This window comes from Prosopis cineraria, unplaced genomic scaffold (genome assembly GCF_029017545.1).
Source record: "Prosopis cineraria cultivar Desert tree isolate PC_DT_omini unplaced genomic scaffold, ASM2901754v1 PC10, whole genome shotgun sequence".
In the NCBI taxonomy this organism is placed as follows: Eukaryota; Viridiplantae; Streptophyta; class Magnoliopsida; order Fabales; family Fabaceae; genus Prosopis; species Prosopis cineraria.
Genome location: NW_026555341.1, coordinates 35,238,712 through 35,251,521, shown reverse-complemented (window position 1 = coordinate 35,251,521; position 12,810 = coordinate 35,238,712). Strand labels below are relative to the sequence as shown.

General features: G+C 34.6%; 1 protein-coding gene across 4 annotated transcripts; it reads left to right on the top strand.

The window, feature by feature from the left end:
* The first annotated feature begins 1,112 nt into the window (after nucleotides 1-1,112).
* On the top strand, nucleotides 1,113-12,549 carry LOC129321571 (uncharacterized). Of its 4 annotated transcripts, XM_054967377.1 has the most exons (13): nucleotides 1,113-1,474; nucleotides 3,210-3,276; nucleotides 3,352-3,416; nucleotides 3,531-3,593; nucleotides 4,372-4,452; nucleotides 8,014-8,175; nucleotides 8,269-8,367; nucleotides 8,619-9,104; nucleotides 9,411-9,721; nucleotides 9,808-10,025; nucleotides 10,109-10,260; nucleotides 11,083-11,124; nucleotides 11,210-12,549. In XM_054967377.1, exons 1-13 carry the CDS (start codon nucleotides 1,355-1,357, stop codon nucleotides 12,227-12,229), a joined length of 2,886 nt encoding a protein of 961 aa, XP_054823352.1. In that variant the 5' UTR covers nucleotides 1,113-1,354; the 3' UTR covers nucleotides 12,230-12,549. The 4 variants fall into 4 exon arrangements, with proteins under 4 accessions (XP_054823352.1, XP_054823350.1, XP_054823351.1 ...); XM_054967375.1 differs by having other exon boundaries at nucleotides 8,619-9,721; XM_054967376.1 differs by having other exon boundaries at nucleotides 1,358-1,478; nucleotides 3,214-3,276; nucleotides 8,619-9,721.
* Nucleotides 12,550-12,810: the final 261 nt, after the last annotated feature.

Genomic DNA, 12,810 nt, shown 5'->3' with positions numbered 1-12,810 from the left:
TTTTTTATAAATATAAAAAGTAAGATTTGTCGATAGCAGGGTATCTTTCCCGAGATATGGCAAATAATATACCCCGACAATGGGATAGATTTTTTACATGCATGTATAGAAATTTATGTTTTAGCCTTTAAGTTTATTTTGATTTTTTTAATTTTATAAGAAATCTTTTTCAATTCTTTAATTTTAATATTATTATTTTCATAAATAGGAAATAACTATATTAAATTTTTAAAAATTGACAAAACATTCTCTTGATATATTAATTTTAATTTCTTAAAATAATAATGAGAGGTATGGAAAATTATTATTTTAGATTAACGGTATTAGAATTAGAGGATTAAACAATATTTTATAAAATTAAAAATTAAATTAAATTTTTATATAAAATTAGAAGAGAAAAACATATCTTTGCCTTTATTTATCTGTTAAGAAGATTATTAAGTTAAATTTCAATTCACGTAAGATGTCATATGTCTCTCTTAATATGCCAGTAACATAACATGAAAAATTGAGAGCGAGAGACATGGGTCCATGTCAAAATACAGAGGTTATATATAATATAATATAACTCAGTTAGAGTAGTATATTTTAGCCATTTATATTTATAATTTCGCACTCATTCTTAATTCTAAAAAAACTAAATAACATACTATAGATTTTGTATCGCTGAATTATATAATAATTCAAAAGTTCACAAAAAAGAGTAAAATTCAATAAAAATGAATTAATTCATGTTAAAAATTATTTTCATAAATTTATAAATTCTGAATAATTATTAATGAATTTTGAAAATCAAATCATTATCTTTTTTATTTGTGCGTCAAAAGAATTCCAACTCTTCACAATTTAATATGTATACGCCATTACCCAAGCCTTAAAATCTTTGACAAAAAAAAAAACTTAAAATCATTTATAAATTAAATTAAAAATAAAAATTGTAAAATTTGACATGCTCGCGAGGATTTATCTGTCGATTTTTCCTTTCTTACCTCCGAAGTAAGACTTTTATGACTGTTTTTTTTTTTTTTTTGTGTGTTAAAAAGGAAAAAAAGTCGAAACGAAGAACGAGACAAGCGAAGTAAATCAAAGAGTCGACGGAGGGGGAGGGAGGGGGAGAGAGAAATGAGTCACGCCTCTTTCTACGTGTTGGCCTTCATGGCAGAGTTGGCAACCTATAAAACAGGAACGCCACCTTCACTTCTCTCCCTCACTGATCACCCCACAGTACAATCTCTGTAAAAAGCCTTGGAGGCTGTGCCTCTTTCTTCTCCTCCCTCCAATTTCTACCTCTCCAATCCATCACCATTTCTCTTCTTCGCTCTGCGATTCGCCTCCAACACCACAGTCCACACCTATGGGTGTGTCTTTCGAGGTCGCAAGAGTGGGTACAAGGTACAAGCCCAAGCTGCTTCCAATTGACGACAAAGCCGACGACGCTCCGTTAGTAAATGATTCTCAGCCCAGCAGCATCCCGGTATGTGTCGTCGTTAGATTATTTGACATTTAGGTTCGCATTTTGTTGGTTTTTGCGATTTTTGAACTATGAATGGCATTTCAGTAGGGGGATTAAGCTTGGTCGTGTGAATATTAGTTCAAGAGATGAAACGGTGTTTGATTAGATGCACTCCGAGGGCCTGAGGTGCAGGGGCTTGATGCTTTTGTCTGATCATGTTCTTCGATTGGTTGGATGATGGTGCCATGAGAGTTCATTCTTCTTTAGTTGATTAAATCAACGAAAAAAATCACATGCTGTGACATAGTTTATAATATTGGCCAGTATATGGGATGATTGTTTACCTTTTTGTAACGGTTTCTCAAATATAAAATTTTATTACAGTAATACTGGTTGCAAGCAGCAGCTTTTGCGTGATTCTCTTGAACAGTAGAGCTTTTCAGATTTAAAAAGAAAAAAAAAACAGAGAGGGAATCACTGCTCAGTTCTTTTGGGTGCATGGGCTATCAAGGCTTGGGTCACGGGACTTACAGGGAAGATGAGGGTTTTGACTATTTTCGTCCCCATCGTTTAGAGTCTATAGGATCAGGTCCTGAGGTCCCTCAACACTGTTCCCACATCACCAATTGTTATCAATAAGTCGAAAAGCAAAAGTTCTGTTGAAATCATCTTTTCACCGAATAACAACATTAAACTGGCACCACTTTATCTATTTTTTTTCTTTGCTTTTTTAATCATTTATTGTTTTATTCTCTTTTCTTTTCTGTTTAATTTATATAAAAATGAATGCGGGGCTTTCTCTTGTTATATCAACATGAAATTCATCATCCTCGCAGGGAAATTTTTAACAGAATATTTTTCCATTTAAATAATCGTTAAAGGTTAATATGGCTAAAATGTGTTAAAATTGAAGTGTGAGAGATAGAAAACGCTTGGTCCCCCAGCACTGGGGGTTAAAATTGTCTAAAGGTTGGGACTATTACCAGAAAAGGGATATAGTTGCTGAAATCTAAGGGGCGGGAAGCAAAATATCATTTTTCTTTCTTCTTAGCCTGTTTGAGTTGCATGTGGAGCAATTGAACTAAATTTGCATGTTTCGGGTACTTTTCAAGGAAAATATGTCACCACTCACCAGTCACCCCACTTAAAGCATATGGGAAGAAAAATTCACGTCTCCCCCTCAACACTCTGAATATTGAATTTGTATTCATTTATATCGGGGTCGTTTAGTTTAATCTATTAACAACTTTGTATAGTCATTTTGGAATTCACAATTATGCAATGGCTCCAGAAATTTTAAAGAACTCTCTAAAAGTCATTCTCTCACCTGTGCAAATTGAAGTTCATACTATCTACCTAAAAGAAAATAATTTCCGTCTATTCTATCCTGTTGGTGAAGGCATCTTCTTTGTACAGACCACAAAATACCAAGTTGTTCTTACTATTTGATCTGTTTTAGTTTAATTTTCTGTCAGCATTACGGGGAATATGTTGAGCTAAGAGATCTTTTGACATTTTATTCTAGAATTTCTTTTCTCCTCCCTGCTTGATGCAGTGCATGATGAGTATCGTTCATAGTTTCAGCTACTTTTTTAATGTTTCCCTGCTTTATTAGATTGGGAAATCAATATACTTGTACTAAATGCATCACTATGCTCAAAAAAATAATTCGTGGGTTTGCAATAAATCTTACTTTATATGATAGTATATGAGAAATTTGATATTAGACATTTTGACATGGGGAAACTTACCTCAGATAGGAGCTGAAATTGTTGGTGGCTCAAATAAGAAGCACAATAATGTATGGCACTCAACCTCAGAAGGTAATGTTGATACTTATATTGTACAGCGATCTATTATTATGTAAGCATTCATTTTCATAGTTTGCTATCATGCAGAACTTGAGGTGTCCTTCTCACTGAATTTATTCAAAGATGGATTTTCTATGGCAAAAGGTGACAAGGTCAGTATCTCAAGAGTTAAAACTTGAGCATTTTGCATGTTTGGTATTTATATTGCTTGTTTCTACTTCTGGAATTTAATCCTTATTGTTGATTGTTGGTTTCTGCCTCTGCAGTTCCTGAGTGACGTGCCAAAGCAATTGCTTCCATATGATAAAGCATCAGAGACACTTTTCTCTGTAAGCATCAAAAGATATATTTATCTCAATTCTGATTGACCAGAATATATATATTTGATCCTAGTATGCTATATTTCGTCTTAGCAAAGGCTAAATGGATCCTCCCTACCTGCCTGCTTACTTCTAAGCAAAAATGGCATTTTAACATGTTAATTATTCACTAATATATATGAACTCAAATGAAACTTGAGGCATTTTCAAATATATACACTGCATATTATGATAAAAAACATAGATATATAAATCCACAATAACTACTCACTCAGTGCCCTTCATCTTGTACGTCATAAACCTCCATAACAACCCTGGCCATGTTTTATTTGAAATGTTTCTCAAGGTATAGGGGAAAATGGTGTAACTCTGCTTAGGTTCTTTTCATATGAAGTCAAATGTTCCCATTCATAGGCCTGTGTCAATTAGTATTCTTGCTTATGATGCTCCGTTCCACATATTATGCACTTTTATAGTTCAGAACGTATCTTTCTTTATCTAAGTAGAGCATTATTACATGAAATTTTAGCTAGGGAAATTCCTACCACACTATGTCAGCTTAACCAAACATAATCTTTAACCAATTGAAGTATTAAAACACACAACAGTTGACATTTGTAGGGATAAGAAATAAATTCAAAATGAAATTTATACTCCTCCTGTTCTTTTTTTTTCTTTTGTTGAAAAAGGTTCTTTACGGTTATAATGTTCTAGTGTTGTTAGAATGTGATGTGCACTTCCCTTGGTTTACGTTTTCTCGTTTTGCCATGTTTCTTTCACGCATCAGGCCATTGAGTATGGTTGGTTACCTGGAGATATTCTTGATGATATTCCCTGCAAGTATGTCAATGGAGCTCTTATATGTGAGGTGAGGTAAAACTCAAAATTATAGAATACTATATTATTTTGCATATGTGGAGTACACCACTGTATATTTTCAAAGCACAGATTACTTCTAGAAATTAGCACTACACACATTCACTATAGTTTTGGGTCTTTACTTTGATTTCTAATTGCCATACAAATACATCAACAATAACAACAGCAGCAAGCCTTATTCCATTAAGTGGGGTTGGCTACATGAATTACATGATGTCATTCTACTTTATCATTTATTAAGTTTTTAGAAATATTTTTAATTAAAAGGTCTTGCACAACAACTTCCAAAAGTGTAGTCTTTGGCCTTTCTCTACCCTTCTTGATAGGGTTCAAAGTCATTTATTTCACTCTCCTCACATATGTCTCCTGTGATCTTCTTTGTACATGTTCAAATCATCTCAAACAATTTTCTATCATGTTTTCTTCAATAGCTGTGACACTCACTTTTTTCTATATTCACTTTTTTTGGATTTTGTCTTTATGTGTATATCTGCATATTTATCTCAACATTCTCATCTTTGCTACTCCAACTTTATGCTCTTGCTGTGCCGTTCCCAACATTCACTACCATATAATAATGCTGGTCTTATAACAGTTAGATAAAACTTTCCTTTAAATTTATTAGATACCTTATGATTGTAGATAATTCCTTTAGTTTTTTTCCAATTAAACCACCTAGCTTGTATTCTTTATATAATATCTCCATAAATTTTCCTTTTATGTTGAATAATTGCTTCCAAATATCTAAACTTTTCCACTTGAGGTATGATCTAATCACTCAATTTTACTTCCAAAGTGTTATTCACTGACCCCTTATCAAAATTACAATGTAGATATTCTGTTTTATTTCTACTTGGGCAAAAACTTTTTGACTCCAATGTCCTCTTTCATAATTCAAGTTTACAATTAATCTCTTTTCTTATTTTCGCAATAAGAACTCTATCATTCACGAAAAGCATGCATTTAGGAATTTTTTCTTGAATATGTGCAGTCAAAACATTTAAGACAAGATTAAACAAATAAGGACTCAAAGATGATCCTTAATGTAGTCCAATTTTTATAAGAAAGTTTTTTATTTCGCCACCAGACATTTTTATACTAATTGTTGCCTTCTAATACATGTCTTGTATAGCTCGAATATAGGCAACCCAGAAACCCTTCTTTTCCAATGCCTTCCAAAGTACTTTTCTCAGTACACGATCATAAGTTTTTGGCAAATCAATGAAAATCATATGTAAATTTTTACCTTTACATCAATACTTTTTCATTAATCTTCTTAGTAGATAAACCGCTTTTGTAATCGGCTTACATGGCATGAAGCCAAACTGATTCTTAAAAATATCAGTTTTCAACCTCAATCTATGCTCAATCACTTTTTCCCATAATTTCATAGGATGAGTTGTAAGTTTAATCCTTCTGTAATTAGCACAATCCTAAATATCTGCTTTATTTTTGTAAATAGGAACTAAGGTACTTCTCCTCCAATCGTCAGCATTCTTTTGGATTATAAGATCTCGTTAAATAACTTAGTTAACCATCACACTGTTTTTTCACCCAAACATTTTTACATTTTAATAGGGATACAATCAGGTTCATTAGCTCTACCATTTATCATTTCCCTAAGAGCTTCATTTACTTTCCAAGCTCGTATTCAATAAAATGATAAATTTTTTTTTTCTTTCAGGAGTTACTAAATCTTTCAAGTTAATTGATGAACTCCTGTCATTATTGAAAAGTTTAGAAAAGTATGTCTTCCATTTATCTTTAATATTACTATTTGTGACCAAAACATTTCCCTCTTTATCCTTTATACACCTTACTTGTTCTAAATCTCTTGATTTTCTTTTCTTACTCTTAGCAATTTTATAAATTTTTCATTCTTCATTGTTTTTCCCAAGACCATTATAAAACTTTTCAAATGCTTTAAAACGAGTTTCACTCACTGCCTTCTTGGTTTTCCTTTTAGCCATACAATAGATTTCCCAATTTTCATCATTATTGTACAAATAGATGGCTTTAAAACACTTATTCTTACACTTGATTTTTTCTTATACGCTATCATTCTACCACCAAGACTCCTTATCTCTTGGACCAAAATCTCTTGATTCTCTTAAAACTTCTTTTGCAACCTTCCTTACCTTCACAGCCAAATCTTCCCACAAGATGTTAGCACTTTCTCGAGACTCCCATATTCCTTGAGCCAAGAGATTTGTTTTGAAAATTTCTCGCTTTTCACCTTTTGATTGCCGCCACTTAATCCTTGGAGTTATTACTTATCAATGCTTTTAGTTTTTACTTATAATACACACATCAAGGACAAGGGTCTTATGTTGTGTCATTACAGCATACCGAAAAATTACTTTACTATTTTTACAAAGTCTTTTATCTGCGTTCTTTATAAAAAAAAAATCAATCTATGATCATAAAGCTCCACTTTTATAAGTGATGAAATGCTCATACCTCTTCTTGAAATAAGTATTGGCAATTTTGAAATCATACGCCAAAGAAAAATTAAGAATGGGTTGTCCTTCATTATTTATCTCCCCAAAACCTAAATTACCACACACCCTTGCATAATGACGTGCCTCCTTTTTGACATGACCGTTAAAGTCTCCTACAATAATGATCTTTTCATTATGTGGAATGCTTTAGATCAATCCCTCCAAGTCTTTCCAAAATAATTTTTTAAGATTGTCTTCTGTCCCGACTTAAGGTACATAAGCGCTAAAAATATTGATAGTCTCCCTTCCAATGCTCATTTTTAAGGGAATAATTATGTCTCCAATTCTTTTAACTTCTACCACATTCTTCTTTCATTCCTTATCAACAATAATAGCCACCCTATTGTGTGTGTTTACTTTCCTAGTATACCAGAGTTTGGAACCTTAGATATCCTTAGCTTATTCACCAGACCATCTATTTTCCTGCAAGCACAAGATATTAATTTTTTTTTTGAATCATAACTCCTATCACCTCCATAGATTTGTCCCAACATTCCAAATACCAAATTTGATATTGCTTATATAGACTAATTTCTTTAGCCACGCTTGTCTAGAATAATACAGTAGCCCTTACTCATTTAACACTACATTCAGGCGTCGATGTAGTGGCCCTAACTCACTTATCGTTGCACTTGAGCCATGTAGTGCGTTACTTACGAGCAATGACCTAGCATTAGCACAAAAATATCTATTGTCTATATCTATGTGAGATTCAACAAAGTTTTACATTGGTTGTTGAGGGCCTAACACAACCCTCCTCCTTTACTTGAGTTTGGGACCGGCTATAAAGCATAGGAAGAGTTGCCATACAAATAAATCAGATGAAAAGATTTATTTATCTATGTGTAATGTAAATTAACTTCTCCTTTTAGAAATGTTCAACTTCATCTTGAGGAATCTCATCTCATATTGGGGCATTAAGTAGTTCAAACATTGAAGTTAATCTTTTCAACTTCATCTTGAGGAATCTCATATCATACTAGGGCATTAAGGAGTTCAAACATTGAAGTTAATCTTATTATTGCTGTTAATAAGTTAATACCTTGCAGATTCGAGATTATCGTGATAGTTTGCCATATGAAGATGGTCACACTTCATCAACTGCAAATGTTCCAATTGTGCATAAGTTGACCCTTCAATTGTGCATGGAAAGTGTTGTCAAGGACATCTTGTCAGTCTTAAATGATTCCTGGACATACAAAGATCTTCTGGTAGGTGTACATTGAAAAATTTTAGCTTGTGTACTTTTCATCTAATGCATTGCATATCACTAGCCCTACAATAGTTTCTTGTTATATCATCAGGAAATTGAGTCATGCATCATCAAGGCTTTGCAGCCAGATCTTAATTTAAACCCAGAACCTTTAGGGGGCATGCTTTTTGGTGAACCTCGAAGAAAGAAGGTATTAATGGTTATATTATTCTTGTAACTTCTGAAAGATCTTTCCTTTGCGACGTTGCTAACAGAATTTTATATATAAGAAAGAAGTGTTTAAAACTTTTGCTTGCAAATGAGGTAGGATATAACTTTGAAAGTGTATCCTAACACTAGGTTATAGATTACCAAATTTAAAGTTCTAGCTTGAACTCTAAATTTGTTACGCATGATTAGTTTTTCACTACTATATTGATCAATTCTAACCATGCATGGCAGATTGATTTGGGTATAGCATGGAGTTGGAAGAAAAGAAAGCTAAGTGATGGGCCAATGCAAGGTTTGCCAATCAGAAACTCAAATGTTGTAAGCCATGCTCTGTGTGATTATCTCACCCAAAAGTACAAACCTCAATGTGCTCCTCTGGAAAAAGAAAAAAACACTTCTTGTAGCCAGGAAAATACCTCCAGCTGTTTCTATGACCCACAGGGAATAAATTCTGCTCTTGGTTGCTCGTCACCCTCACATGCCTTAATGTTTCCTCAGACACCTAATTTTGTTGATGTGCCCAATCAACCACTTACTAACGCTTATAACAGTATAGCTCTGGGAAATTCCATAGTTCCTTGTGAGAACAGCAGTGACGAACATTCTACCAAAGGAATGCCTAATAAAAAACCAAAACAAGAGCCAGTGGACCTGCCCAAACTCCAGCTTGTAGGAAGCCAAGTCAGCATTGCACCTCAAGGTCCTGAACTACAGCAGGTATGCAATGCACCGCAAGAGCAATTTAACGTTGTCAAAATTCCATGTGATAGCAAAAAGAGAAAATTCCATTCCCCTCAATCGACACATGATGACCAAATGATGCTTAAAGGAATTCAAAACCATCAGATCAGAGCTCCCTCTGTGAAACAGGAGCCTGCTAGAACAAGTGGCCTCCATTCTGATGATTTTCACATGGATAGTTACATTGGTCCATCTAATTTGTATAAATTAAAACAGCAATTCTTATCCAAGCCATTGACAGTTAATAGCGCTTCAATCCACTCATCCTGTCACATGGATCAGCCTTATGACAGATGTTTGAAGAATGGAAATGCTGCTCCGAAGAGGAAAGTTTCACAGAATTTGCAGGCTACAGCTGCAGATGGAAGTCTGTCAACTACCCAAAATAGCAATTCCTTGCAAAAAGCAGGACATAAAAACTCACGTTCTAGAGGTTTGAAAGCTGAAATGTCTGATTCAGTCATCAGCATTAGCAGCAGGAATCTGACTAGTGCAAATAGCCTGACTGTGAGAAACCCCTGTCCACCACAGCAATCAGTTGAAGTTAACAAAGCTGCTGACAGATTATTAAAAATTCTTAAAGTGTCTGAGAGGTAAAATCTTCATTTTATTCATGTGAAGTGTACAACTGATGTTTGAATATTTTTTGTTGCATGATAGCACTTTTATTTGGATTCAGGTATGGATTGATTAACAGGAAGCTCAAATTGGAGCAGTTTTTTCAAAAGAAGCCATCCTTCTTCCAGACTCCTCCTCTGGTTGGTGTTCACCTTGCAAGTCTTGAGAACAGTGGAAAGTCAGAAGACTCCATGGGATGTAAAATTTCTTCATCCAAGTATTCCAGTTACTGGGAAACTAGGACATTGATATTTTCCCATGAATATCATATCATTCAAAGTAAATGTCCATATTTTATCTTTTTTTTTTTATTAACTCAACTCCTTGAGTTCTGCTGAATCTCTGCTAGTCCTTTATCACAGGAAGTGACAGTCCAGTGGTTGGTAATGCAGCTCTGGTTAAACTGGTCATGTTGGAAAACCTAAACCTAGGAACAGTTGAAGTACACGTATACTATGGACGTGATGGAGATCATCCCATATCCATATCTCTCTTACCCACTTTTCCTAGTTCTGTGAGTCAAAACTCTTATCGTTCATCATCATCATCATCATCATTTTAATTTTATTATTTTCGTTTCAAACGTGAATTGAAATTGGGCTGATAAAATAATGACTTGTCAACCTAAGGTGTGAATAAATGTGCTGATTTACTCAAAATTAATGTACCTTTGAACTGATTGACCTCACCACGTTATAATGGGCCCTTGAACCTAGATGCCATGCTCATATAACTACAAGCTTCGTTTTCCCCCGTCATACACGTTTTATTTTGTATGACAAATATGGTTTTCCTTTTGAATTCAGTCACTGGATATACTTTCGATCACCATATTCATGATGCTTAGCTAGTCATTTTATTATGCCTTAGCCAGGGGTTCATGTTTCAAATCTTGATATACTTCCCTTCTCATCTTACAATTATCACTATTTTTCCTGTTTTTTTCCTGCTTCAAAATTGTATTCAGCGAAAGCAACTCTGCGTACACCAAAAAACCAACTTATGGATTGTATTTTACTAATCCTCTTAATGATGGGGAATGATCTGTATCTGTTTTTATGGGTCCTGGACCTATATCTCGTTACTTGAGGACTGAATTTGATATGCCCCGCATAAATTTAGTTCTCAAGATGAGCTGTTTGATACGTGTTTTAGTATTCTTCTGTTGTGTGATTATTGCAATAATTCCTGACATTTTTCTGCTTCATGATTGGGCAGTGTAAATAGGATTTTCTCATCGGGATTGACATTGTCTCTAACTACTGTACCCTAAAATCAAAATATCCTATGAATTTGATTAATTTGATTAATCTAGTTATGTTTGAATTTTATACAGCTGCGTTCTGCAAACCAGTTTGCTTGTCAGTTCATTTCATTGGTAAGTTGCATTATGTTTTGCTTTGAAAATTTTCTTCATCTTCTCTTTCTTATATACTTTGATGTAATGCTTTTGTTGGATATAGTTGATTCGTGAAGGGTACCGCATAATTAGTGATCAAGTTGGGTCCTTGCCTTGTGATGAAAATGGTGAATTAGGCATGAAAAAGCAGCCAATTGTCAGTAATTCCAATTTGACTTATAGCACAGTAAAACCTTCTGCAACTTGCTCTTCTTCACCTCCCTCGAGAAATTCGAGTAGTAGGATGCCATTCCAATTCCGTGTTGCTACGCAATCACCACAGCCGAACGCTCTTTCTGGAGTTAATGTCACTGCGGTTGGAAATAGTCTCTCCTCACCACAACTGATGCACAGTAATAGTTCATTTAAACTTCAAATTGACAATCTTCAACAGCAAATGAGGTCCATACAGCAATGGTGGCAACTGGGTGCAAATAAATTTTTGTGGTTGGAATATCAAATGCAGCTGCTGAAGCACCGGCAAGAACAGGAACTTATTTTAAGGACAGAATCCCCTGCTCAACTGGGTGCTGCTGCAAGCAGCCATGATGCATTACCATTAAATGGAGGCCAAAGGATCAGAAACATAGAATCTAGCTCTTATAGTCATATCACAGGCAACAATGGTTCAGGACCTGCATTCTCTGGGGGGCTTATGCAATGGATGAACAGTTTGAGCCCCTCTAACAATCCCCAGAATAATCATATATTGGGTTTGAATGATAAGCAGCTTTTTGGTGCACTTTCAGATGACAGATTTGCAGCTTTCCCAAAACTGAACACTAGCCAAGGTCAGAGTTTCATTGGTGGATTTCCAACCCTGAGAAATGCAAGCATGCTGTCAATTGCCAGAGCAGATGATCCTAACATGAGAAATATGTTCAGCAATCACAGAGAGCCCTGGGCCGAGGCAAGCCAGACATTGCATATGGACATTGGCTCAATGCCTGGGCCAAAAAAGATGGCTAGGTTGGCTGATCAGGTGGGATCATCTCTGCCTTCAGTCCCCTCACTGCATGATCATCTACCTCAATTGAGCACTCAGCAACTGAATCCTATTGGCATGCAACTTCGCAGCAGATGAACCATGGGAGCATATCAAGTTCTGGAAGTCCAGAGGTTAGTGCCTGGACACATGGGCCTGTAGGTAGTAGCAGTATCTAAGGAAGTTGGGCGTGATATTGTCAGAATGGTATTGGCTGCTGAAAGCTGGTTATAGACTTTGCATGTAGCATTTTAGATGGCCTTATTATTAGTGAACAACAAGGCTAGATATATACTTACATGTGGAGCAGCCATTTGACCATTTGGAGGTTTTGTCATTTTCATCGCATACAAGACATGGTGTCCGGTACTTGCTGCAATATACTCCTTGTGTATCACAAGATAGGCCATTGGCAATTACTTTACGTTTTTTGTTTAAATAGATGAAACTTTAGTCTCTTAAAAAATTTTATATTTTTTCAATTATATGATCATGAAATATTCTATATAAGTATTTTAATAGTGATAATTAAAATTTTAATGCATCATTTCTTTTAAAAAAAGAACAATAAATGAAGTAATGATATGATTGAAAAAATAATTATAAAAGATGTTCAATGTTTTATATTTTAATCCAGAATGAGAAATTATTATTATTATCACTAATGTACTTTCTCCATC